Source organism: Hippichthys cyanospilos, chromosome 8, assembly GCF_059441005.1.
Source record: "Hippichthys cyanospilos isolate Australia breed blue-spotted pipefish chromosome 8, RoL_Hcya_1.0, whole genome shotgun sequence".
Lineage (NCBI taxonomy): Eukaryota > Metazoa > Chordata > Actinopteri > Syngnathiformes > Syngnathidae > Hippichthys > Hippichthys cyanospilos.
Window position 1 is genome coordinate 4,633,575 of NC_142376.1, and position 26,806 is coordinate 4,660,380.

General features: G+C 39.3%; 5 protein-coding genes across 7 annotated transcripts; 3 read left to right on the forward strand and 2 right to left on the reverse strand.

Moving 5' to 3' along the window:
* Positions 1-224: 224 nt before the first annotated feature.
* Positions 225-1,992, forward strand: sfr1 (SWI5-dependent homologous recombination repair protein 1). Its single transcript, XM_088421142.1, has 3 exons — positions 225-442; positions 956-1,315; positions 1,384-1,992. Exons 1-3 carry the CDS (start codon positions 365-367, stop codon positions 1,570-1,572), a joined length of 627 nt encoding a protein of 208 aa, XP_088277268.1. The 5' UTR covers positions 225-364; the 3' UTR covers positions 1,573-1,992.
* cfap43 (cilia and flagella associated protein 43) lies at positions 1,810-18,371 on the reverse strand. Of its 3 annotated transcripts, none has more exons than XM_088421138.1 (22): positions 18,347-18,371; positions 14,403-14,497; positions 14,206-14,283; positions 14,009-14,134; positions 13,843-13,947; positions 13,669-13,776; positions 13,434-13,592; positions 12,266-12,472; positions 10,939-11,025; positions 9,704-9,784; positions 9,453-9,581; positions 9,256-9,375; positions 8,955-9,062; positions 8,773-8,859; positions 7,861-7,949; positions 7,643-7,766; positions 6,960-7,072; positions 6,706-6,865; positions 6,467-6,631; positions 4,969-5,046; positions 2,267-2,420; positions 1,810-2,198 (listed from the first exon to the last, which is right to left on the reverse strand). In XM_088421138.1, exons 2-22 carry the CDS (start codon positions 14,445-14,447, stop codon positions 2,023-2,025), a joined length of 2,499 nt encoding a protein of 832 aa, XP_088277264.1. In that variant the 5' UTR covers positions 14,448-14,497; positions 18,347-18,371; the 3' UTR covers positions 1,810-2,022. The 3 variants fall into 3 exon arrangements, with proteins under 3 accessions (XP_088277264.1, XP_088277261.1, XP_088277262.1); XM_088421135.1 differs by lacking the exon at positions 18,347-18,371 and adding an exon at positions 16,179-17,415; XM_088421136.1 differs by lacking the exon at positions 18,347-18,371 and adding an exon at positions 15,176-15,338.
* Positions 15,431-17,299, forward strand: LOC148419897 (glutathione S-transferase omega-1-like). The gene is made up of 6 exons (XM_088421140.1): positions 15,431-15,582; positions 16,199-16,307; positions 16,379-16,601; positions 16,673-16,774; positions 16,887-16,993; positions 17,067-17,299. Exons 1-6 carry the CDS (start codon positions 15,555-15,557, stop codon positions 17,215-17,217), a joined length of 720 nt encoding a protein of 239 aa, XP_088277266.1. The 5' UTR covers positions 15,431-15,554; the 3' UTR covers positions 17,218-17,299.
* On the forward strand, positions 18,043-21,560 carry LOC148419898 (glutathione S-transferase omega-1-like). The gene is made up of 6 exons (XM_088421141.1): positions 18,043-18,552; positions 19,289-19,397; positions 19,497-19,719; positions 20,970-21,071; positions 21,144-21,250; positions 21,323-21,560. Exons 1-6 carry the CDS (start codon positions 18,525-18,527, stop codon positions 21,471-21,473), a joined length of 720 nt encoding a protein of 239 aa, XP_088277267.1. The 5' UTR covers positions 18,043-18,524; the 3' UTR covers positions 21,474-21,560.
* A 467-nt stretch (positions 21,561-22,027) lies between these two features.
* On the reverse strand, positions 22,028-26,550 carry itprip (inositol 1,4,5-trisphosphate receptor interacting protein). Its single transcript, XM_088421139.1, has 2 exons — positions 26,389-26,550; positions 22,028-24,308 (listed from the first exon to the last, which is right to left on the reverse strand). Exon 2 carries the CDS (start codon positions 24,245-24,247, stop codon positions 22,658-22,660), a length of 1,590 nt encoding a protein of 529 aa, XP_088277265.1. The 5' UTR covers positions 24,248-24,308; positions 26,389-26,550; the 3' UTR covers positions 22,028-22,657.
* Positions 26,551-26,806: the final 256 nt, after the last annotated feature.

Below are 26,806 nucleotides of genomic sequence, written 5' to 3' on the forward strand. Positions count from 1 at the left end.
TTTACTCAAACTGCAATTGAACGTAATATCATAGATAGGAGTCTCTCACAGACGCTTTTTAAATCGGGGAAAGCTTCCTTGAGGCTTATTTCGGTTTTTATTAACAAGGTTTTCGTGGCTTTTTCGTGTGAAATACAAATAACTACAACTCCCATAACACCCTTTAAACAAGCGTCATAAGCCTTCCACCAATCACAAGCTTTGGAGGGCTTCTAAAACTCCAAAACACGGAAATGAAGTAAACTAATTCCACGGGTTTAGTTCCTTCAGAAAATAGCTCTTTTTTCGTTGTATTTTCAATTTTTAGACGTTGCGTCTTCAACGCTTCTAGGAGCGACTGCTAGCGAATACTCGTTTTTGCTTTATGGAGGTCACGCCGAAGAATGTCTCGTTTAAGTCGGTCGAAATTTCACCCTCGAGTCCGTGTGGATTTATTGAGACGGTAAATGATTCTTTTATATATTGTACATATAACACATTTTTTCTAACTAATATATATATATATATATATATATATATATATATATATATATATATATATATATATATATATATATATATATATATATATATATATATATATATATATATCAGGGTTAGGATCAAGGTCATTTGATAACATGAATCTGCAATGATTGTAGTTTACCTTTCAATATTCACTTCTTCGTGATGAAAACCATCACTTGTGTCATTGTCCGCTTCATCACAGCCTCTAGCTGACACCAACAGCAGTGCTACAGTTCAAATCTTTGCTCGTGTTAATTGTAAGGATTTTCTTCTAAAGTCAGCTTCTTCATTCTACAGGGATAAAAGGACTTTAATTTCCAATGGAGTAATTGATGCTCGCTTTGTACAAAGATGCTCCATTGCAGGAGCAGGAAATGTGTTGGATACCGTTCTTGTATTGGAGCTAAATTAAATGTGTGATAAATGTAAATCCATGTGGTTTCCACAGCCTCACCAGAAGTCGAGCTCCACCCTGAAGGAGCGTCTGAAGCGAACGCGGCGCTCCTTCACCGCGCCCTTCTCCGTGGCCAAGCGCCTCTGCGTGGACGAAGATGACGGCCAAGGAGCTCCCGCACATTCCCGGACGACGGATGATGAGGATCATAAAAATCTTGCACTTATCAGCCAGCCCGCTGACGCCAACGGACAGGAAGCCAGACCTGGGAGTGAAAAGGTTTCCGGGATTCCTGGACCGGCGCACTCTCACCCCAAAAATGTTGCGCAACATCGGGAGCGGCTCAGCAGGGAGGTGAAGGACAAGACGGAGACGTTACGGCGATTGAGGATGGTGAAGATGTACAGGAGTAAGGTGGGTCACGTGACATGCTGAGAAGATGCTGTGATCAAATGTTCACTTTTTTTTATCTTCTTCTTTAGAACGACTTGGCCCAGCTGCAAATCTTGATCGACAAGTGGCGGCGTTGCGCTCAGGACGCCTTGTACGAGCTCCAGTCGGACGTCCCCGTCGATGGACGCAAGGCCAGCCTGTCTGAGCTCATCGACCTTTTCGGTCTGGATGAGAAACTCTTGAATTTCGACCGCACGGAGGATGACTTTGCTTCCTGAACTCATTCACTGCCCGCCCGGTAAAAAAAAACTACTGTGAACGTCTATAGTCGTCAATGGCAGTGAATGAGTTCATTAGAAAGAAAAAAAAAAAAGGAATCTCTTAACTAAAGTACAACACAAAAAAAAATATATTTCTATTATACCCTTTGAGGAAATAATTATTTTCATCCCAATACTGTAATACATAAGTTAGTAATAGGGCTGAAAAAAGTTTATTAAAGTTATTTTCAAAAAAAGGACAAATATATTTAGCGTGTTTTGATGCTTGCTAAACTGAGTGTTGGGTTTCCACCGTACAGTCCAATTCCAAATAATACTAGAGGAAAATGTTCTGAAATATGGAGATCTTTATTTGTTGCTGCTATGTTATTGTCCTTTCCAGCTTAATTTGTGTTTTTTGTCTATTTAAGATAAGTGTAAAATAAAACCTGTTTGACCGTGTGAGGCTCAGTCATATTTGGTCTGCAGCATGGACGGCACGTTCCTCATCCTCAAATGGCGCACCTCGGCGCTGAGGAAGGCCAGCTTCTCCATCTGGAACCTGGCCGTGTCCTTCAGCCGATGCACCAGCAGGACCTCCTGGTAGAGCTGCTCCGTGTGCATGGCCTCGTTGGCCTCCGTCGCTATCGAATCACAGAAAACGCTTGAGGAAAAAAGTCTGAAAACGGCGAAAAAAGCGAATTTTCGTTACCTGAGGCGTCGCAGATGTGTCTCATTTGCGACACGGTTATCTGCATCTCCTGGACCTGCTTGTCCAAAGTGGCGTTTTTCAGTTCCTTCATGGCCGCCTGAGCTTGGAGGCTTCGGATTTTTTGTTTGCGGTACTTCACGTCTTTTTGATGATTCTGGGAAATGAAGGAGTGGAAAAGCGTAACAGTATTGACTTCTTTTTTTTTTAGTTATAGGCTAACCTGTTGAAAGTTGATTTATGTCTTCTTTTATTTGTTTTGTTTATAATAGCTTTGCGGGTCGTGTCAAATGACATTTTTAGTACGTGATGCGGGCCACTGATATATAGATGGTGTGCCGCAAACGGCCCTCACGCCATAGGTTGGACACCACTGCTGTAAGCTGACCAAAATGTCCCAAGTTTTCAACCAAATACCCTTTAACCATGGCAAAGCCTTTTGGGGTAAAAAAAAAAAAAAAAAAAGACTTAAAATATGCAATCGGTGTCTGATTTATTAAACTGTAGAACCTTGCTAACTTCATTTGTATTGATCCACAAAAAAATAATTATCATAAAGTATATGCTCACAGAAGAGATCTGTTATAAAAAAAATATCAATAAATGATTGTCCACCAAAAAATAATCAACATAAAATGTCAGACCTCAAAATTACAAATTATTATTTGTCCGCATATAAATATTAAACAAAGTGTCCTCTTACGCGATCTTAGTTGAGATCTATTCACAAAAATAAAGCATTATTCCATTATGACAAAAAATAATCAACAAAGTATCAGAACCGCTCTCAAAAATAACTGATTATAAATAAATACTTGTCTACAGAAAAATATTAAACATAAACCATCCTCTTTTGGGATTACAGTCGAGATCTGTTCACAAAAACTAGTCATTAAATTAATTATTAATAAATACTAAATCACAAAAAATATGCAACATAAAGTGTCAGACATCTTCTCAAAAAGAAATAATCATAAATACATATTTGTCCACAGAAAAATATTAAACATAAATCGTCCTCTTTTGGGATTACAGTAGAGATCTGTCATGTCACAAGTCATTAAATTAATTATTAATAAATATTAAATCACAAAAAATACTCAACATAAAGTGTCAGACCTCTTAAAAAGAATCATAAATACATATTTGTCCGCAGGAAAATATTCAACTTAATGTGTCTACCTTTGGGATCATAGCAGAAATGTGTTCACAAAAATAAATCATTACCATGACAGGTAACGAGAGGTGGCACGCGCCAAGTTGGATCCAACCATTCTAGTATTTGGGAGAATCTGGCTTTTTAAAATAACAAAATTGAACAACCGACTGAACGTAAAATATGTTTTATGAACTTATATTTTCCTGAAACATTTAATGAATTCCGTAAATTAATTTTAAAGCACTTTCCCATGTTTGTTTTATGTAAAATCTCGGGTACTCCCTAGATTTCCTTCAGGTACCCCCATTTGAGAACCACTGCTCTAACATAGCACATTCCAAAAAAAAAAAATTTACATGAAGAACTGAACTCATCGTGTTGTATCGAACATAACCTGATTAAAACAATAAAAAAATGAAATCAAGGGCAAGAGGTGTAAAAAAAAAAAAAGGATCAAAACAAAAACACATTGTAGACTCATGATATTCACATTCCTGTGACTCACAGTTTCAATTCACTGCTGCCTTTGTGTTTCTTAAAACGCCCCAAAAATTTCCAGACATCTGCCTTCAAGCTTGTTGGCACTGATTTCAGTGTTAACGCCATGTTGTTTTTATTCGCTGCTCTCACGTAGTGACGTGAGAAGTCACATGAAGTCACTGGGCTATGAAAATAAAAATCGATTTGATTAATGAACTGATTCCTATTTTTTTAACTTAGCCCTTGTTACAACTTATAACTTAAAATGCTAAAAGGGGAAGTGAAAAAAAAGTTCTATGCACTCCCAAGAAGGTAAACAAAATGTACTGATTAAAATTGTGTTTATGAAAAATGAATATGAAGAAAAATTAAGCTATTTTATCAATCTCAATGGGCGGCCATTTTGCCACCCGCTGTAAACTTAAAATGACACGGCTTATTCTATTTTTTGTTTTTGTCCGGTCAGTGACATTGGCTAGCTAAGCCGTGATTGGTCGTTATTTTGCATCGAATATATTATTAAGGCGAGACTGATTAATCACCGAAATTTTATGATTATTTTAGCTCAAACCATTTCCAGCAGTTGTATACAAGTAACACTGGTGTCATTAATTATTACACATTATTATGTATTCCTTAAGTTATATATATATATATATATATATATATATATATATATATATATATATATATATATATATATATATATATATATATATATATATATATTCCCACATGATCGCATGACAAAGTACTTTTCTCACCCGAATGTATTATTTACCAGTGTGAAATGGCGTTGTGTTTCTCACCTGATTCCTAATATATATCGTGCTAGCTGTCAATTGAGACTCAAAATTGGAATAAATTTGGTTTGAAATGACCGAAAATGACATTTTGACTGCTATTTGACGACAATTTGCATATAAGTAAATAATGTGCTTGGTTCTTAGGCTTCATTTTTTTCATTGGTTTGCACTCAGCAAGTAAGTTAGCTGTGATGCAAAGCAACCGAAAACTTTTTCTCCAAAGTCCTCAGTAGTTTTCTTGTTAGTGGGCCTTATGTTACCTTCAGCTGCATGGTCTGAGACTCCTTCACAGATACCGCATGCTTGCACACACGACTTTCGTCGTCTGCCTTGAGATACTGGGGGAAAAAAAAAAAAAAAAAAAAGCATACAGAAAACACACTGTTAAACATCCCGTTGCCGTGTCGGTGTAAAAACAACAAGGCAATAAACATTACGACCACACTTTGTATTCAAAGGTTTGAATTGTCAAGGCTCCAGAAGCCTGAACAATGGCAGGAAGCGGCGCTGCTCGCCACGGGAGAAGCACCTGAACGCTTTGCCAAAGTAAACGGGCATCGAGGCCTGGAGAGCGGATTCTCATGCGCAAGTCATTGCCATGTTTAAAAATAAGCTGGAGGCTCGTGACTCAGCGGTTCTTTATGGGGCCTGCCGATTCTCAAAGATCTTTGCTCGCTGCGGCCTGTCCGTGTCTTTTAACGTGTGGGAGGATCTCCCTGTTAGGTCGCCCGTTTACTTAAGATTGATGCGAGCTGCCTGAATTGACTTTTGCACGTGTTTAAATGGCGGTAAAGAAGTAGCGCCTTTCACTTGAAGATATTGCGCTGAGTCATTTATCTGCTTGTAAACCAGTCCAAGGCGGCCAAAATCCGCTTTATGACTACCTGGGGTTTTTGCAAGCTTGATAAAAAGATAATAAATCATATGAGTAAATGTATTGGGACAAATGGCTATTACGCGCACAAACCAGGGATTTATCCAAACAATCCAGGGAAACATGAATTACTTTTTCAAATGGTTTACTTATATACAATTTGCTGAGTGTCTACAGTGCGTCAAATGGAGGAGCGTTGTTGATCTCTTTCAGAGACTTCCGGGGGCCACTAATATAACCGCGGCTCTCCGTGAAACTACAAAGGGAGAAGAAGGGATAACAACACAGTTTCTGTTTAATAATTTATATATATATATATATATATATATATATATATATATATATATATATATATATATATATGCATGCCGTATTTTACGCACTAAAAGGCGCACCAGATTATATGGCGCATCCTCAATTAATGACACATTTTCAAACTTTTTCCATGTATAAGGCGCACCGGATTATAAGGTGCACCCTCAATTGATGACATATTTTAAAACTTTTTCAATCACAATATAGTAATACTCAAAGTAACAACAATAATAACTCAAATAATTACTCTAAATATTCAATAGCATAATAACTCAATATGAGCAACCTTGTTCAACTGTAAACACACAAAAGAAACAGGTAAAGCTTACTTTATCACTTCATTCCCCATCTATGAATCTCAATATTGATCCATATATAAGGCGCACCTGATTATAAGGCCCACCATCGACTTTTTAATATATATATATATATATATATATATATATATATATATATATATATATATATATATATATATATATATATATATATATATATATATATATATATATATACACACACACACACACACACATACACGCACAGTATTTATGTCATAATCCAAGCACCTCTTTGTGGTCCTCAGTAAGGCGCAGCTTCTGAATGTCCCGTTCTTTATTCCTAAGATCCTCGATCTGCATCCTCCTCATGGTGTTATCCCACTCCACCTGGATGATGCCCTTACGGAAGTCTTTGGTCTGCACCATGGTAGCTATCTTCTGGTCACCGAGGGCCTGATTGGGGAAAAGAGCAAAAGGTTACGAACCGGCTGAACTTGTGTGAGGAGACTTAGGTGCGTCCCACTGACCCGGATGCTCTGGTTGAGTTCTTCCACCTTGCCCCTGTCGAGAAGGATAGACTCGCTGTAGTCTGGGATGAGATCCATGTTGGTCACCTCTACCTGGCCCTGCTTGAGCAGGAACTGCACAGTGATGTCTGTCAAGAAATTCTTCTTCTTCCGACGGTGGCTTGAAGGAGTCAAAAGACAAAAAAGGGGAGGGTGAGGGAGGCAAAAAAAAAACAAAAAACGTACATAATATGAAGAAAGGAAGCATTACACACTTTTCAAGATCTTCTGCGAGATGTTCCATATCCAGCTGGGCCGCCTCGTCTGCTTCTCGCCTCTTGACCAGACTCATTTGCATCTCCGCTAGAGTGGCCGCTGTGGCTTTGATCTGAAGGGAAAATTATAATATTTTTCTCTTTTTTTTTTTAAATCTAATGTAATCGCAAAATCTGAAAATAAGCATGAAAACATATTTGACGAGAATCGTCATCATTGGCAAAAAAAAACAAGTATTTCAAAAGATGAGAATTCTCGTCCGTGGCACTGAAAGAGTAAAAAAAAAAAAAAAAAAAAGTAAAAATATGTCTGCGATTTAAAGAGTAAATTTGATCCCATCCCTTTTCCGCCTGTTTTTTTTGACGAGACCGGCATGCTAGCATGTATTTTAACGATGGCCATTATGGTGGAAATTGGCCAGTTAAGGCCTGGCCATAAAATTTAACTACCGTGTGAGCTGCTTTTTCTGTACACTTGTGAGAGCTTGCATGAATATTTGCTCATCTTTAAGCTTCTCCAGATCTCGCTTATGATTATCACTGCATGCACTTCCCTTTCTGTGAGCTTTTTCGGGGGCTGTTGTGTATTTATGATGTTCTGTATGACTTCTTTTTCACCTGTGAAGCCCTTTACTGCTGTCATTCAGGGCTACACAAATAAACTGAAAAACTCAGTGCGATACCTTATGCTCAGTGTCTATTTTGGTTCTGCGGATTTGACAAAACTTGTCCCACACTGGCTGGTTGAGACCTTCTGGCATATTTCTGTAAGAGTCCAACTCCTCCATAGCATTCTTCTTATGACCTCTGTGCAGAAAGAAAATGGAAAACAACTTTTATGAGACTCACACGAGTCAGCGCAACTGCGGATATTTTGAAAGGAAACATGAACATGACCAACCTTGGTCTTCGCTTGAACTGTTTGTAGAGTTGATCAACGTGGGCTTTGTGAAGATTGGTGAACTCCTTCCGGAAGTCTTTGTCCTGAGCCTTGAGTGACATCATCACATTGTGTGAATAGACCGGACCAGTCGTTATGGGAAGTTTAATTGCATTAAAATAATGGTTGGCATCTTTTTTTTTCTACTTCAGGCACTTGGTTATTTTTTTTCAGTTTTAGACTAACTTGTAACCTGTAAAAATGCTGTAAATAGTGTTAGAGGGTATACTGATTCACATTTCTGTTGGGATTGTCATGTCTCCTGCAATGGTAATGAATCGCAGGCATGATTACCTAACGACCTAAACACATGGCATGATGACCTAATGACCTAATCACAGACACGACAGGCACGATGACCTAATCACAGGATGAAACAGTACGGGGTTTGTTGCCGTGTTCCTGGGAAAGAAAATGGCAGTGATTGCATGGACTGATATAGACTTCCACCTAAGTCTCCCCACTACCAAAAAAGTGATCGTTTCCTTGCTGTCATAAAATCTCCCCTAACCATTTAGGGCAGCAAATGCTGTAACTAGGACCAACCCTAATGAATACAAGAGGGACGGACAGAAATTAAAAATAGACCGGAAGAAGCGCTCAGAAGATGAAGGTTTCTGTCCGCTCTCCTCGCGAGTAAACAGGCCTTGTCTTCCTTCCTGTTTTTGTTTATTAAAGGCTGCAGGTTGCCTGAACCTGACAAAAGTAGTTAACAGTAATTGAAAGTTGATTTATATTACTTTTTTTCTTTTGTTAATGTTAAAAATGATACAGTTTTAGGTATACGACTTTTATAGATGATAATTGTACTTGGTGGTGAGGGGAGGGTGCAACAGGTTTTCTCTATCTTAGGTGGTGCAAATATAGACTTACTTTGTCATCTGCCACAATGTTGTCATAGCTCTCCTGGAAGGCTTCAACTTCTTTTTCAAAATTCTGCAGCTCTTCACTCATTTTTTTCTGCAATACAAGCGGGAGAGCGCACAAGTAAGGGTCAAAACTGGGGTCGTGGACAAAAAATAGAAAATGAAACTGATGAGTGAATGTATTTTTACCTTTTGCACAGACATGTCTTCAAGCTTTTGCTGCATCTCTGTTTCTTCATTCCCCATCACCTCTTCCATAAGAACCGAGTAATTCAGAGTTTTGATCTTTAGTTCTTCCTGTGAAATACAGTTTTCCTTTTTTGTGGGGACTTTTAAACATGTCAAATGCAATGCAATGCTCTTGAAGCGATTTTTTTCCGATTCAGAATAAGCTGTAATATTGTTACTAATAAATACAATTTTAGGTATCCGGTTTTCAAATTTGTATCGTATTATTTGTTGTGCGTGAGTGTCTGTGTGTGCTTTTCACCTGGCAAATGGCCATGTCGGATTTAATTTTCATCTCAAACAGTTTTTTCAAACCTTCGTCGAAACGTTCGGTGGCCTCTCTGGTGGCTTTCTGCAGGGTTTTGATTTCGTTTTCCAGCGACTATCACATCGGAGTGATCCAAAACGGAACAATCAGTGAGTATTTCTCAAATAATAAAAGCAGGTGCGATGGAATACCTTTCTGTACTTTTCCTTCTCCGTGTCCAGCTCCTTGACTTTCTTTTCATATTCTTTAAATTGCTTTTTCTCTTCATCGCTCCACTGGTGGTTAGGTTTGGCCAGAACAAAATCGGGCTGGGGTACTTCCTGTGGAGAACATTCAATAGGCACTTCCCCTCCTTTCTTTTTATGGCTCGTTTTGTTGAATTAAAGGATATTGTGTGGGGCCGCTGGGTGAGATTTCATGTGGTGAGTGCAAGCGTACTCACCGCTTTTAATGGACTGTCTTTTTTCACTTCAAGGACGCCGTCCATCATGTCATCAAGTGCCCGTTCTCGAACGTTGTCGCTCTGAAGTAGGAGATGAAAGTAAAAGAATTCTGAAGAATTGATCATGGGCCTGAATATTGTACTTTTTTTTTTAATTAATCACCATGAATATACTTTACATTGTTGAATGTTTCAAGAGTATTCAGACTTCATCCAATCAAATTACGGCGGTCATGCCAGGAATTTGATTTGAGAATACTTTGATAATATTTGCTACAAGCAAAAGTAAGTAACCAAAATTGTACTCAAGCAAGAGTGATGTTATTTTAGAGTAATATAAGTAGGTTTTTAAATTATGACTTGAGTAAGCATAAGAATGAATGCAGTAAAAAAAAAAAAGGTGCTAAAGTTTTTTTGTATTTGTCTTAAAGGAGAAGTCCTTTTTATTTTTTAACGATAGAATGTTCGATCCAGTCCCAGCAGTCTAAACACATCATTGTGTAACATGATTCATCGGAAAAATAAAAACAAAAACACTTTTTTTTTTAACCGATCTCAGGGAACGGCCATTTTGCCTCTTCTGTCACCTGAAAATGACATCACAGTTGCTGAGGGCTCAGCAACCTGTCAAGGGCCAATCTTGGCTAAGCTTGTGAAAATCACATGACCAAAATCAGAAAACATGTGAGTCGTGATTGGCCTTGTGCTGCATTAGAGGAACGTGGGACTTTTCTGACCCCATACTAAGAAAAATGCACTCGAATACACTTTTGAGTTACGTTCAGACATCTTTGTAGTTTACATTCAGCGCAAATATTTTAAGGTAGGAGCCGGGAAGTTCGGAGTGGGAAGAATCCGACAAAATGCGAGACGGACTTTGCTGCTAATTCATATTCCCCAACGGAATACGAATCAGAGCGTTGTGTTTACACTACAGGCGCCCCATAGAACACAATGTAAAGAAAAATGTGGACTCGACTTCCCTTTTAAGGATGGCCGTGATAAGCTGATTTATTAGCAGCCCAACAGCCCTTGACCTGACTTTTCTCTTTATCATTCCACCTCAGTCTCTTTTAAGTTCCTCTTCTCTTTAAGTGTAATTTATCGCCCTGGCCAGTTTGCATGCAAATGTGCGCAAGCTCGCAGGTTGGTCCGGTCTCCAAGCCAAGAAGAATTTGGGCGAAACCACAAACAGGAGTTTGAAAAACATGGCTCCATTTGTTTTGGCAGCCTACCTTGGCAGCCAAGCGTCTTTGCTCCTCCAGTCTCTTTCGTTCCTCTTCCTGCTCCTCTTCTGGGGTGAGGTACTTCTCGGCCTTTATCTAAAAAGTGTACCAGACGAGCGTCTACCGCTGGTTTGCGTTTTAAGGATAACAAAAGTGACATGTTCGGTTAATCCAGTCCTTCTCAATTAGTGGGTGAAACGGGATTTGCGTTTGGAGTGTGTAGTGTAATTGCACATTTTAGGCACCAGGTGGTGCTGTGGTGCTGTCATTGTCAAACTTGTGCAGGAATTAGAACATGGGTGTCAAACTTGCGGCCCGCGGGCTGGATACAGCCCAGAAGGAGGTTTAACCTGGCCCGTAGGATATTTTTTTAAATCACTGTAACTCCTGAGGTGTTTTTGCCAGCAACTTAATTCCAACTGATTTTGAAATCAGAGAGGCGGGGCGTTGTGTTGATACTGCATAGATTACAGCAGCTGGCACGATTTCAAGTGGTTTGGAATGCGGAAGTGGCGCAGCGTAAGGAAGAAAGAGGCTTCAAGGAATGAAAAAATGAATATAGAAAACTGCCTTTCATTTCATGTAATTTAGGGAAAAATGCTATTTGCGATATATAGGGGACCAAAAAGTAGTCACTTTATTAAATGTATCTTTATTTAGTTAGTTATTATGTCTTTCAAAAATATATTTACAGTTGACCTCCACTTTTCACAATGAACTGGGACCGGGCCGGCATGCATAGCAAAAACGTAAACCTAATTGCAATTATAAGATATTGTTACATTTGTTATTGTTGATTCATTTTTTTACAACATCAAATGGTCCAATTGGTCAAAAATGTTTCCTGTTTGAATAAAGATTGACTTTGAATTTTTTTAATTTCAGGCACGTAGATGCACTCCAAGCAATTTTTTTTCAGATTCAGAATAAGTTGTAACCTGGATAAAGCCCCGTAAAAAGGTAAAGCTAAAATTTACCAAAGGTTGATTTAAATGGCATCATTCTTTTGTTAGTGTTAAAAAGGATACAATTTTAGGCATACGTCAAAGAATTTTCAAAGACAATGATTTCATTTATAGTCACCACAGCAAGTGGGGAAGCGCAAAATGTTTTCTCTTTTTTGGGGCGGCTTTGCAAAAATATGTAAACGTTTGCAATAAAAAAAAAAAAAGATTTTTATGACTATTTTTCTTCTGTTAATATTAAAAAGGATACAATTCTAGGTATACTTGTAACATTTTCATGCTTGTGGGGGGCTTTGCAAAAAAAAAAAAAAAAACTCTTTGAGAAGCTCTGGGTTAATCGAATGACGTGTGTGAAAAAAGGCGGGGGTCACCTCAGAGTTATCCACTATGAATACCCTCTCGGGCACCTCCCTGTCGTTCAGAGCGGGTACCCACAACTCCTCGTCCACCTCCAGCTCGTCCAGGAGCTCCTTCACTTGCTTGTTCCGCTCTTTCACGCGGCTGATCTCCTGCCCCTTTTGCTTGTACACTTTGTCAAACTGGGTATTGAGAGCTACCTTGATTTGGTAGATCACATCCTGCAAAAAGAAATTAAGAAGGTCATTTTGTTTCTGTTATGCATGTTATTGGGATTTTTTCTTTCTTCTCAAACAGAGGTGGCGAGATTTTATATTGTCATTAAGAAGTAGAGTCCATGCAAAAGCCATTTCAAAATAATTATTAAATTATGTAAGTCTTATAAGGAAAATAGATGTTCATGAAATTAATGTTATGTCCAGTAGGCTATTTATTTCATCTCATTGTACTAAACAAAAAAAAAAATCTGTCGCCCCGAAATTAAAAAGGTTCAACCCAATTTGTCATGTGCCAAATTTAAAATAAACGTATGATCTCTTTTTGAGAACGGTAATTTTCTCAAAAAATAATAAAAAAATCGAAATTGTTGAATGGTTTATTTACAGTGGTTCTCAAATGGGGGTATGTGTACCCCTGGGGTACGTGAGATTATAAACTGTATTTAGAAAGACACAGTCATTAAACACGCTTCAAATTTTTTTTTAATTATGTACACCTTTTAAGAAAATAAATGTTGAAATTAATTTTAAAAATATGTGTCCCCTAAACCAGAATTGTGTGATCCAACCTTTCATAACCCACTTTGACTTTAAATTATACTTAATTTATTTAAAATACATTAACCATCCTTTATTTAGAACTGATCTTTACTACGGCATTATTCCAAACTTTATGTTGTATTATTAATTAGGTAAATTTCTAAAAAAATCACAGGGGGTTCGTCATTAAATAAAAGTTTGAGAACCATCGGCATGATAGCTTTACGGTGGGACCACTGTTTTAGCACGCGTTTATATTTGTTGCTCTTTAGCTCCCTCTGGTGTCGCAAAGTGGAACTTACTTTAGGCTACAGATAGTACGCTGTGAAGAATGAATACTGATAATATGGAATTAGAAAATTCTGAGCGGCGTCTCCGCAGCAATAACAGCAAACCTAATTTGATACGGTAACGCGATTCTAACCTGAAGCAGAACGATCTGGTTCAGCTTCTGCTCTGTCGTGTTCAGGCTGAACTGGTCGTAGAGGTAAGGATGGCACAGTCCCAGCTCGGCCGAGTAGCTGCTTGCTACCCTACCCTCCATCAACTCATCAGCTTCTTCTTCGCCCTTTTCTTGGGCCTTCTGCTTGTGCCGAAAGGCGGAGCGAAACGGATCAACAACTTTCCACACCCGAGAATTTTGACAAAGTTGGACTTACGGCCACATCCACCCTCCTCTTGTTTTCGACTTCTCTGAGGGCAACCAACTCGGCTTTTGGTCGATCTTTGAGGGCGTAGTTTGTCACCTCGTGGTCTGTGTGAAAAGCCTGAAATTGACAAGAGTATATTAGCGAGTCCCGTGACGTCATTTGTCTTGAGAAGACATTTCATACCTTTACAGCTCTGTCTTTAACTTTCAGAGAATCCCAGCAATTCCTTTTGATGAGATCACGCTTGTAACATCGCTCTAAAATCTCCATTTCGATTTTATCTCGCAGCTGCGATCAAAACGAGGATCAGAGTTGCGTGCGAGAAAAAAAAAAATGTTGCCAGCGTTACCCTGGAAACTTCCTCCTCCAACGCTGCATCGTGCATCTTCTGCCTGTCGTCGTCCACGTTGAACTCCCGCAGCTCCAGTCGTTCGATTTCGGGAACGGTCTCATTTTCGCGGATCATCTCCTGGATCTGTCAACATGGATCCATTTTATTGATCGCTGTCATATGAAGCTGAAAAAACTTGAGCTAGTTCCACTTACGATGCTGCGAATCTCCTCCACCCTAGCCCGCAGTTTTTCCTTTGCGTCGGCATACTTCCAATCATCTTCGTGTCTAGCCTGTTAAGTAAATAGTACAAAAAAAAAAGCGACTATGAATAGCGTCTGTGATTATAATGCAACAGGTGGGGATTTACAACACAGAGTTCAGAAGATAAAAAAGTAAGAAAATGGTTTACCTCAGTTTCCGGTGACGTTTTTGTGGACTCTGTATCAGCATCCATGGTGGGGTGAAACGGTTCACCACATCAGGCATTCAAGATTTTTAGAAGGCCTGCGGGGGGAAACACATCTTTTCGTAACAAATAACTCACAACATCCATTTACAGGAAATTAATTAGTAGTGATTGCTATCTCCGATTTTGCCACAAGATGGCACTAAAATAAAGCTTTATAACGAGTTAACCTATTGTCAATTAAATTGAACAGTTGGTTCCTTGCTTTGCAAAGATAACAAAGTGAAAATATGTACAGTGTCCAATGCGTTCAAATATAACGATTGGATTACAATAACCTACCGGCACTATGATTGCAAGAGCCCACGCAAACATTTGCATCCACGCTCTTTAGAGAGCGAGTCACATTACATTTTTATGATTATGTAACGTGCCTGCTGTTACGTTTTAGATTATTTCGTAAATACCTACGTGTGGAAATTAAATAGTCCGAATCATCCCACTAATAACGAAACACGCGGCGATGACGTGTAACTAGTTACATCATTAATTGCGCGAGGGGAAAAACGTCATCAACACGCGACAATTTGTTTCCCGATTGTCACCCGCGAACAGAAACAGTACATTGTGTTTAACTTTTTATTCCTGCGAAAAGTAAAGTGAAGATTACAGTGAAGTAACATAGAATAAAAGCTCCACATATTTCAAAAATAAACAGAATAGACACATTCAACATATTTAGCTTTTTCAATGTTAGCCAGAAAGCCAAAACTCACCTCACAAAATGAACACAATGTTGAATATAACAATCAACCAACAAGTATTTTGCCCTTAGGAGAATACTCAAATGCACTAAGTTGTAACAAATCTAGGACATTATTTTAACTTTAAATACACTAGCCTGTGGAATTCTTACGTTCAAGTCATCAACATTACCACACGCTCCGTGGTATCCTAGGCAACCAGAAATACGAGCCGCCGCCCCGCCCACTTCTTTTTCCAACTCTCATTGGCTAATGCTTTTCCCGGAAGTAAGCGCAAAATATAAACGCTTTTTTTGCCTCTCATCGTTTCTTCTTCAGTTTTTTTCCCCCGTAAAAATCAGCACGTTTGTGTTGCAATCCTTCTCTGCGGTAAACAGTTTAACTGAAAAGAATGGATCATGCGAAGGTTGTCTCCAAAGGTAAGACATTCGGTATGGGTTTTGTATTTAAACAAATTGTTCCATATGCGATTAAGGTTCTGCTGTATTGGTACACAGCTTTAGGAAATTAAGACTGCAAAAGTGATCATGAATGTCTTTGAGTGACAATGACTTTTTTTTTTACTTGCAAATAAAGCTAACTAAAATTCCCTGACCTTTGCTACATTTGTAAAGACTTTAAGGAAGAGGGAGTGCCTCACACAGCATTTGCGGTTTTATTTACTTTATTTTCATACTGTTGATCGTTTCATTGTATTAAACAAACAAGGTAATGTAGAGTGTGATTCATCACTGTGGCAAAAAAGAAATTATTAATGGTAATTTAAAAGTTGCACATCATGGGCATGTGACTCAGCATTTCTTGAGCAACTGACAATCGCTGCGATTTCATGACCTCTGAACAAGATATTTCGAAGCCTCGAGTTTTGGATGTGTTTCCCTGCAGTTTTCAACTTGTTCTGCAATTTTAGGCTTAAGAAAAATATTTCTACTTAAATATGAACTGAAATATGCTTTTGATATGAGACAAAGAAAAGAATATGTCATTGCAAATGTGGATCAAGATGCAATCATACCATGGTGAATATTTCCTTAGGGTCTGCTGCGCCCGGACCCGTGCCAGCCGGCTCCGTCAGACTGTACAGCATGAGGTTCTGCCCTTTTGCTCAGAGGACCCGACTGGTGCTGAATGCCAAAAAGATCAAGTAAGAAATCACCTCCTTAATGGGATTTAAAACCAAACATGACCATTTTTTCATTCCGTTTTGTACAATAGGCACGACGTCGTCAACATCAACCTGAGAGACAAACCCGATTGGTTCCTGGAGAAAAACCCTTTGGGCCAAGTGCCCACCCTGGAGACGGCGGCCGGGGAGGTGATTTACGAGTCTCCCGTCACCTGCGAGTACCTGGACGAGGTGTATCCCGAGAAGAAGCTGCTTCCCGAAACGCCGTTCGGAAAAGCGCAGCATAAGATGTTGCTGGAGAAATTTTCTAAGGTCAGATAAGAAATTCAACACATAAACCACTTTACCGCTGTGTTAAAACTACAATTTGAATTTTATGACAGATAACACCATTAACATACAAGATCCCATTGGGCAGAGTGAAAGGCGAGGATGTTGCTGAACATCATGCTGAGCTGAAGCAGAAGTTAAAAATATTAAATGAGGTTTGTTTACAATTTCTCCTTATGGTTCGATTATCAATAATGTTGTCTTCATGCTTCGATCAGCAATAATTTTATCTTTTGGGCCGCGGCAATCATCAAATATGTGCTTAAGGACCTGGCAAAGAAGAAGACAAAATACTTTGGTGGCGATTCTGTCAACATGACCGATTACATGCTCTGGCCGTGGTTTGAGAGGCTGGAGGTCTTCGACTTAAACGAGTGAGTAATCCCTCCAAAGTGAAGATCTTGTCCCATACCTAATATTGACATTGTATCCTCTTTGACCTCCCAGCTGTTTGGACGATGCACCCGAGCTGAAAAAATGGGTCGAGCTCATGTCCAAGGACCCGGTTGTCAAAATCAGCGGGCACAGCGTTGACATCTACAAGGCCTACTACAAAACCTACTTGGAGGGCAAACCCAACTTTGACTACGGCCTGTAGAGTTCATAAAACTTTTTCTTGGTTTATATCCAAGTGCTGAGTCACACATAATACTGAATAAAACCTGTTGTTCCAATCTGTATGTTGTTGAGCTATGTTTTAATTCAATGTGCATTCACATTTGGTTGGATAAAAAGCTTTCAGGCCAATGAATGCATAAAATTCGTGATGGGATGAAATTTGCAGAGACTAGTGTCAAGTAAGAAGAGGTATGTTCACAAAGATGTGCTTCTTATGTCCAAGACCTGGATATGATCAATTATGAAGCATTGCTGGACCATGTAAGTGTTTCAGGAAGTGGCTCAATGGTATGGCGATTTGTTGACTTCTTAGGCTTCTGGACCGCTTGATAGCGTGAAAGAGCAAATGAAGCAACGTGAAGCTTTGAAAATTGCAATCCAACTGACTGCAAAGCTTCAAGAAGCTTCATTTCGCCATCACTACAAAAAAATCCGTAAAGAATGTTCAAGATTCAAGGTGAGCTTTGAAGTGTTTCAAAACATTGTAAAATAAGTCGTTTAAGTAGGTATGTTTCGAGTAATTAATAAGTCTGCTAATCACGTTACAGCGTGTTGATTCAGAAAAGATTGATTTATGTGTTGAATTCAAGTCAGAACCAGGTTTAAGAAATAGCATAAGGAAAGTCTTTGCCTGTTATGACAATATATTGAAAAAATTGACGTTGGTAGCAACTTTCAGTCCGATAAACGCATTGAAAATTCAAATATTTTCGCTGACCCAGGCGCAGCAAACTGATGACGCAAGGTATAACGAGTTCACTGATTGGTCGGGTGTATAAACGTCATTTATCACGCGACCTTTGTTCACCCATTTAGCGAACTCAAAATGCACCTTTAACTTGTTCTCGCACTTAAAACGGTACAATATTTTCATTTTAATAATTCAAGTTTGATTGATTATTTTAATCTTACTTCAATCAAATGAATGAAAGGGGGATTCGATTGTTTATTTTGCCATAGGCTATCGGGAGCGGGGTCAATTACAAATTAAAGGCGTGCAAGGAACCACCAGATCAATCCATTTGACGAAAAAGGAACCATTGAATTATATTTGTCGCACTATCGTGCGTGAGCAATGACAGATTTTGAGCGGAAGAGGGAAAAACAACCTCGGATTTCTCACGTTTCCAGCAAAGGTCTGTGCAGCACCATACACCCCGCCCATCTCTCCTCTTTCAACACTCATTGGCTCATGAACTTCCCGGAAGTAGGCGCAAAATATAAACACTTTCCCCACCCCGTCTGGTGTTTATCGATACAAGACTCAAAAAGATAAAAAACCTCCAAATGACAAGTGGGAAGTGCCTTTCGAAAGGTAAGATTTAAATACTCTGATTTTCAAAGTCTTTTTTCTTGTTTTTAATTAGATGGTAACCTGTTTTCATGTATATGTGTGTATATATATATATATATATATATATATATATATATATATATATATATATATATATATATATATATATATATATATTTTTTTTTTTTTTTGGCAGGAATTTCCATTATTTATTTTGTTTGCAAAACATTTATTATGCAACCTAAATTTAGTGAAATACTACACAACCAAGTGATGATTATTCAAATATTTCCTGACCTGTACAACTAAATGCATTGTTTGAGTAAATACACGCAACACTGATAAATTAAGGTCACTTCACTTTGTCGTGTATGATGAACCCTTTCTTCTATTCAATAGTAAAGGGCAACTGCCTGGCTCTCAGTTCTCTGTGTGACAATCGCCCTGTTTAAACAGAAGCAGGTGGCTAAACAATCACCCTCAGTCCACACCAGGGATGAACTGCATTGTATAAGACCAGGCAGTGTCTTGCTTTCCTATTAAACGTGCGTAGGGCGTGTGTCCATGTCATGGTGACTTTGCACATATTAACATGACCCATCACCAAAGAGATTTGTCATTTTGTTGTATTTCAGGTTTGACTGTAAACAGTACTTATGTAACTTGCTTTTAATATTGATAGGGAGTAACATGCAATGAGGTTGCATACAAAATGTGAAGCAATCAATTTTGCTTTTTTTTTTTTTTGCCCCCCCAGGGAGTGCTGCACCTGGGCCCGTGCCAGCCGGCTCCATCAGATTGTACAGCATGAGGTTCTGCCCCTTTGCTCAGAGGACACGACTAGTGCTGAACGCCAAAGGAATCAAGTAAAGACAAATTTAGCCATTTAGCACATAATCGATATCCATGATTTCAAACCTAAGGCCAAATTGAAGAAAAAAAAAATGCTGTTTTCATCAAATCAGGCATGACATCATCAATATCGACCTTAAAGACAAGCCGGAATGGTTCCTTGCGAAAAACCCGTTGGGCCAAGTGCCCACTCTGGAAACGTGGGCGGGGGAGGTCATATACGAGTCTCCCATCACCTGCGAGTACCTGGAAGAGGCGTATCCGCAGAACAAGCTGCTTCCCGACACTCCCTTCGGAAAAGCCCAGCATAAGATGCTGATGGAAACATTTTCTAAGGTATTGCAAAGCACGGGACTTGAATTCAAATGAATTGAAATATTGATGGAATTATAGCAAGAGTTAGTATTAAAGAATTTGAAGGTGTTTCTAAACTTTTGACTAATGCATACCGATGCACGATAATATTATAAAGTGAATGAATTTGTTCCGAAGATGTCACCATCCTAATTCTACAAGTGAGGTTTAATTATTATTTTTGCATTCATTACTGTCATAAAAGTGTACAAATTAAAATAATACATAACCATGAATCATACCTAATTTAAAATTTATGTACTCATTACTGTCGTGAAGTACAAAATATTCATATTTAACAATCACTGATTAAAATGTATGTATTCATTAGTTATGTTTAAAAATAAAAATATTTGACCATAAATAATTGTTTTCATTGTCATACAAGTGTAATAAAAATAATAATAATATTTAACCATATTTAAGATTTACATTTTCATTACTGTCATGATAGCGTAAACATAAAAATATAGTAGCACTTAACCATAACATATTTAGTTTTAGTCAATAGTTCCACATTCATTACTGTTAAAAAAAATTAAAAAATAATACTTAACCATGACTTATAATAATATTTAACCATACTTATTAAGATTTACATTTTCCTGACTGTCATGATAACATAAACATAAAAATATAGTAGAACTTAACCATAACATATATAGTTTTAGTCAATAGTTCCACAATCATTACTGTTAAAAAAAATAAAAAATAATACTTAACCATGACTTATAATATTTAACCATACTTATTAAGATTTACATTTTCATTACTGTCATGATAGCGTAAACATAAAAATATAGTAGTACTTAACCATAACATATTTAGTTTTAGTCAATAGTTCCATTCATTACTGTTAAAAAATTTAAAAAATAATACTTAACCATGACTTATAATAATATTTAACCATACTTATTAAGATTTACATTTTCATGACTGTAATGATAACATAAACATAAAAATATAGTAGAACTTAACCATAACATAGTTTTAGTCAATAGTTCCACATTCATTACTGTTAAAAATTTAAAAAAAAAATACTTAACCATGACTTATAATAATATTTAACCATACTTATTAAGATTTACATTTTCATGACTGTCACGATAACATAAACATAAAAATATAGTAGAACTTAACCATAACATATATAGTTTTAGTCAATAGTTCCACATTCATTACTGTTAAAAAAAAATTAAAATAATATTTAACCATGACTTATTTTGGGACAGATACCAGCATTAACATTCAAGGCGGCAACGGGCAGACAAAAAGGCCAGGATGTTTCCGGACTTCATTCTCAAGTTAAAGAGAGGTTCAACATCCTAAACGAGGCACGTTAAATATTTCTCCAAAGTTCCTGGCAACGTTTGGAAATTTGATCAATCATAACGTTTATTTTCCAGGAGCTGATCAAGAAGAACAGCGAGTTCTTTACCGGCAATTCCGTGGGCATGAGCGATTTTATGATGTGGCCGTGGTTTGAGAGGCTGGAGGCGTTCGGGTTGAACGAGTGAGTACAATTTAACGGCATTGAGTCGGAATCCAGGATAATGGGGACAAAAATTGACCTTTGACCTCCCAGCTGCTTGGACAACGCGCCTGAGCTGAAGGAGTGGGTGAAACGCATGTCCGAGGACCCCGTGGTCAAAGTCAGCGGGCACAGCGCGGACACCTACAGGGCCTTCTTTAACACTTTCAAGGACGGAAAACCCAACTATGACTACGGCCTTTAAACTGCCCGGATGAAATATTTTTGCTCCGTTTATTGGCCGGTGATCAAATTTCAATGAGTGAAAATAAATAACATTTATTATGACTCAGCAAGTGTCCAAAATTGCGTTAACCCTTTTGCAGCGTTTTGTCCAATCCTTTGATTTTCATATTTTTATTAAGAAAAAGCATTGAAAGATGGCACCAAGGAGCTGAAATTTCACCCAGATGGCGACAACGTCAAATTTCAACATGGCAGTGTGCCATCCCTTGGCTAAAAAAAAAAAAACTGCCAGAATGATTTGGAAGAAAATGAACCATTAATGGTCAAAATACCACATAAGGGTATTTTGTACAATCCTTTCATCTTTACATCAAAGGCATCAAATGAAAAGCATTGAAAGAAGACACCAGGGAGCTGAAATTTTACCCAGATAGTGACAAAATGTCAAGGTTAAACTTTGAACAACCACTTATCGCACAACAAAGAGTGTGCCATCCCTTGGCTAAAATACGTGGAAGAAAATGAACAAAAACGGTCAGAATACTGCTCAAGGATTAAAAAAAAAAAAAAATGTTCATATGAAAAAGTGAGTTTATTGGTCGCCCTTGAATATGAAGTTAACATTAAACTGCAATAGCTGCCATAAAAATGAGGTAGTTTTCATTCCTATCCCCATTTGTTTTCAGTAATCCTGATACATTTTTATTTCATACATGCGGCATCTCAAAGACACCAAGTAACAGACTCCCCTTTGAGTGGAGTAAATAATAAATCCCTGTGATATTTTTAGAACACCTTTAGATAAAAATCGTTTACTGAATAGTGCGCCGTGTGGACAAAAGTATTGGGACACTTAAACAAGCGAATATGGACGAAAACGATCTAGGACTGTTTTAGCGGTCGTATCGGAATGGAAGTCCCAAAGATTCTTATTTTCGTCAATAATCTGCTTTTGTGAAAATGCATCGCATTTACACACACATAAGGTGATTTTTACTGGTTAATTCAAATTCCAGAAACACAACGTAAACAAAAACTGCATAGCGGAGACGTAGGGTCACGTCGAACTTGTTTAGCGGCGAGTCTCCCCTTTAAGAGGCGTATCCGAAAAACTTTTGTCCATACGGCGAAGCTAACAGTTTACACGTCAATAAATGCACCCTAAGAAAGCGCCTTCAGTCTAGCATCTCGGGGAAAATACTTTTAATATTCCCAGCGTCCGCCGGGGGACGAGAGCGGAGCGTACTCTTGTAAAAGCGCGGCTGCGTTCCTCATCATCTCCTGTAGGTGGCGCACGGTCGCCGCGTAAAGGTCCCGCTCCAACACCAAATCTCGGAACAGATTAACCGGCTCGGCGTTCTCCACCATCTCCGGAAGGCCGATCTCTCTTGGCACTTTTGGGTTTCCGATCAGAACGTGATGGAGTCTCTTCTCCTGGAGGCTCGCGTGCATGAAGCCCAGCACGTCTCGTAGCCTGGGCTCGGTTTTGTCGGCGGTCCACGTCGACGTTTTGTTGCGCAATAGCAAGTGCAACAGGACCGTCTTCCAGTGGTAGTCGGTCAAAGCGTTTCGCCCGGCGAGGCTCGTCTGCTTCCGGTGCAGGAAGGTGACCGTCTGGAGGCAGTGCAGATGGCAGGAATATGGAGGTAGGAATTTGGCCAAGTGCTTCAGTAGATTCCTCTCATAGACGGCGAGCGAGAGAGGCCAGGACGGGTCCGGAAGTCCGCCGCCGTCCGAGGGGAAGTGGGAGACCAGATAAGCGTCGGTGTCCGCCAGCCGGATGGCCGGTATGAGGTTGACCGTGACGGATTTCCCCGAAGGGAATCGGATCTTCAGGGCGCCGGCGGCGTCCAGTCTGCGAAATGTGACCCGGAAGTCGTATTTATGGGAGATGCGTCCCCACGCTTTGGTGAGGGACACCTGAAACCACTTCATGACTCGATCCTTGGACAAGAGCGACGTTCGTTTGGAGCAGAGAAGCTCATGAAGATCCCGGCCCACGACGGGCACCGCCTCGGTCGTCCTATACAGTAAGCACAACATGTCCTCTCCGAGATTGGCAGAACCACAAAGACACATGTCCTCGCTGTCCCGGAACCGGCACACCTGGACGGTGCCGCAGCCTTGTCGGTTTGGGGGCAAGTCGCTTGACGGCTCGCACCACAGGCCGACCCGGAATTCCAGCGGATCCGGAGGCGCCAAAGGCACCACGAGGTCGTACGCGGGAGTCTTGCTAACTTGCCGAGACTCGAACGTGCTCCCGATCCCGACAAAGTCCCCCGCCTCCATGTCCGTCTCTCGGTCCGAGACGCTCCTGAGGGATTCCAGGAGGTCGTCTGCAAAACCCTCCACGAACTCCCTCACCCTCCCGGCGTGGCGCGTGGAATTATAAGTCCAACGTTCGCAGAAGCGGCTCAGGATGTCCTTGTCTAGTATCGCCGCGCTAGTAGAGAGCGCCTCGTCGTCCTCCGCGGTCCCCATGTCCGGCTCGACCGGATCCAACCGGCCCATCTCGATCGTCAAAAACACCACGAAAGACACAATGCCCCAAAAGTACCAGCTGTAATCTTCCTCCCAGCCGCCGCCGCCCTCGTCCTCCTTCGCGAGCGCCTGCAAAAGCTCCGCCTCCAATTTGACCCGTTCTCTTTCTAACCTCTCGGCATGCTCCTGCATGCGCGCCATCAGATCCTCGTCCTGCTCGGCGACGGTGGCGTTCTCTTGCGGGAAAAGCGCGGGGTGGTTCAAAATGGCGGCGGCGACGACCATACACACCCTTGCGATGGCTCCCTGCATCTTTGGCTCCGTTCCGGTGATCGCGTCTAAGGATCTCGGACGCCACCGAGCAGTTCACTTCCTGGAAAACAAAAAAAAAAAGCTGCTTCCACCCTTATATTTGAACATGTGCTTTTTAATGCATTCACTGCCACTGACGTCTTTTGACGTCAAAGACAGACGTCAGATAAGTAAACAGATATCTAGTTAAATTTATCTTATGTATTGGTGGACAGGTGGCTGGTATCAGCAGCCTCCACAAGTACCCGATACGTAAAAAAATAAGGCCTCTATTGGCTCAATACAATACATCGTACTGGTACTTGCCCCTCCGTAGTTTTCAGTGTGTTCAAGACTAAATTAAGCAGCATAAATGTTCCAATACTTTCCGAAGAGAATGTTTCATTTTTTAAATAATGTCTCCAATTTTAGTGGGCATACATTATGTCATTTTCAACCATAACAACGCAGTGTCAAAACGGAGTCTCGTTATATTTGTAAAAGCCAAACGTGTGCCTAATAAAGTGGCCAGCGGGTGTCATTTTAAGAGGAAAACAATCGGGTCGCTTGTATAGAGTACTCCACCCATCGGAGGGAAGCAGACTAAATTCAGCAGCGGCAGGCCGTGTGACGCACTAACACACCAGAGGAAGGAAGACTGAACATCTTTTTTTTTTTTTTTGATAACCTTCTCTTGTTTACAGTTAAGTGAACATTTTTCCCCCACACAAAAAAAACCTCTGCATCCATATGATGACAAAATGTGAGAAACCGATGACGTTCAGGAAAGAATATGATTAACATTGCAAGAGGAAATTACATAAGGGCCTTGCATAGCTTTGCTGAACTTTACTTGACTCTGGCAAGGGACCACGGGGCACTCTAGGATGACGGAATTATTCATATCAAGGAAAGCGCCTCACTAAAATAGTTATGTGGGTATGCACAGAAACGAGACAAAACATTTTCTGTACTGTAATTACAAAAGCAACGGTCGATACAGCTAATGTTGTGACTTACACGAGATGGATACGTTCCAATACTTACACGGTTTCATTAGAAAAAAGACAACGATTGCTTGACAACTGAAAAAAAAGGAAAAAATACGCCTTCAAACCGCAATAATAATTTTTTCGAGTGATATATTCCACGTTTGGTGGCAGCCATTTGTCATGCTTCTAATAGTACATGTCACAAGTTCAGTTGTATTTAACTTTAAAGTAACGTATAATACATTCTCTTTTGAAGCTTATTTTTTACCATTTATTTCATTCAATTCTAGGTACCTATGTTTTTGTTTTTTGTTACCTCCAAGTGTTTGGCAAAAGGATAATCTAAAAATTCTTGGTACTAAATGCATTAAGTAGAGATAATCAATTACTTTAGGTAACAATATACATAAGTAATCGAGCACATTTGATCAAGTACACAATGTGATCAATTGCTTCATGTACTTAAGTGTTAAAGTAATAGATTACTTTATGTACAAAAAAGAATAATTTGGTGGCATTGAAAACATGATTTTGGGATTGAACACGTTAATTTTTAGTAGTAGTTCTAACGTCCATAATGCTACACAGTACTTTTTGAAATTACAACTGCCATTTTTTTAATATGCAACTGCAACATTTTTACATTACATTTTTTACATGGACGAGAGCTTTTTTTTTTTTTTTTTAAATGATGCTTGGGTTTGACAAGCACAGGCTTGAGTAATGGGAAACATTACGGAATCTAACCTATTCTCTAGTTAAATGTCTTAAGTATAATCATGAGCTCGGGTTTTCTGGTGGGGGGAAAAAACGAGTAAAACTCCCCAACTTTGAGTGAGTTTCCAAGGTGGCGACTTTGTTGTCCTGGCAACAAAATAGGAACACGCGGGTTCTGTACTACAACGTGATTCCACATTCGTGAGTCACGTTGCAGTCTGCAACCGCTAGAGAGAAATAAACGAGTTGTGTGGATATTTAAAAAAATTATCGTTTATTTACAAATGAGTATCTTATAACGGAAGTATGACCATATAATATCGATCCTATCGTAATATATCGATCGCCTTAGTTTCGCGCGTTTCACAAAGTTTAGCGGAAGTTTGTTACGTTCGTGGATTTCAAGTAGTCACTACGGTAACCGAGGCAGGTCAGAACAAAGTTTGGACTTACCTTTAAAGTAATATATGTTTGGTATCATGGTGGAAACTTGACTTGGTCGTTTTTTGGCGTCTCTGGCGATTTGGGGGGACTCGGTGTGGTTGAACCTCCAAGGTTGCTTGCTTTTCTCTGACATTTCCTGTTCGAAGGCTCCACCCAGACCCGGAAGTCACGCCCAAGAGGAGGGATCCCCAAATATAGACAAGCAATTCTGCGCATGCGTGATATTTGGGTCCACTATAAAACAGACGTATTTTTTTTTAAACAGCTTTACTACAATTCACAAAATGACCAGTTTGTTAAGTTCATTTTTTAGCATTCTTTTTACATACATTCTTAGGGCTAAAGGATGTTTATTATAAACCGTTGCTTAAATGCGTTTAAATAAAGAACATTTTTGAAAATTACAACATTTACAAAACACATTAAA

Coding starts and splice junctions, on each gene's coding strand:
- cfap43 (XM_088421138.1), bottom strand. CDS start 14,447: ATGGATGCTGATACAGAGTCCACAAAAACGTCACCGGAAACTGAG. Junction 9,582..9,703: donor AAGACAGTCCATTAAAAGCG/GTGAGTACGCTT, acceptor TGTTCTCCACAG/GAAGTACCCCAGCCCGATTT. Junction 5,047..6,466: donor TTACTGAGGACCACAAAGAG/GTGCTTGGATTA, acceptor TTTTTCCCCCAG/TATCTCAAGGCAGACGACGA.
- itprip (XM_088421139.1), bottom strand. CDS start 24,247: ATGCAGGGAGCCATCGCAAGGGTGTGTATGGTCGTCGCCGCCGCCATT.
- LOC148419897 (XM_088421140.1), top strand. CDS start 15,555: ATGGATCATGCGAAGGTTGTCTCCAAAG. Junction 15,583..16,198: donor TGCGAAGGTTGTCTCCAAAG/GTAAGACATTCG, acceptor ATATTTCCTTAG/GGTCTGCTGCGCCCGGACCC. Junction 16,308..16,378: donor CTGAATGCCAAAAAGATCAA/GTAAGAAATCAC, acceptor TTTGTACAATAG/GCACGACGTCGTCAACATCA.
- LOC148419898 (XM_088421141.1), top strand. CDS start 18,525: ATGACAAGTGGGAAGTGCCTTTCGAAAG. Junction 18,553..19,288: donor TGGGAAGTGCCTTTCGAAAG/GTAAGATTTAAA, acceptor TTGCCCCCCCAG/GGAGTGCTGCACCTGGGCCC. Junction 19,398..19,496: donor CTGAACGCCAAAGGAATCAA/GTAAAGACAAAT, acceptor TCATCAAATCAG/GCATGACATCATCAATATCG.
- sfr1 (XM_088421142.1), top strand. CDS start 365: ATGGAGGTCACGCCGAAGAATGTCTCGTTTAAGTCGGTCGAAATTTCA. Junction 443..955: donor CGTGTGGATTTATTGAGACG/GTAAATGATTCT, acceptor TGGTTTCCACAG/CCTCACCAGAAGTCGAGCTC. Junction 1,316..1,383: donor TGAAGATGTACAGGAGTAAG/GTGGGTCACGTG, acceptor CTTCTTCTTTAG/AACGACTTGGCCCAGCTGCA.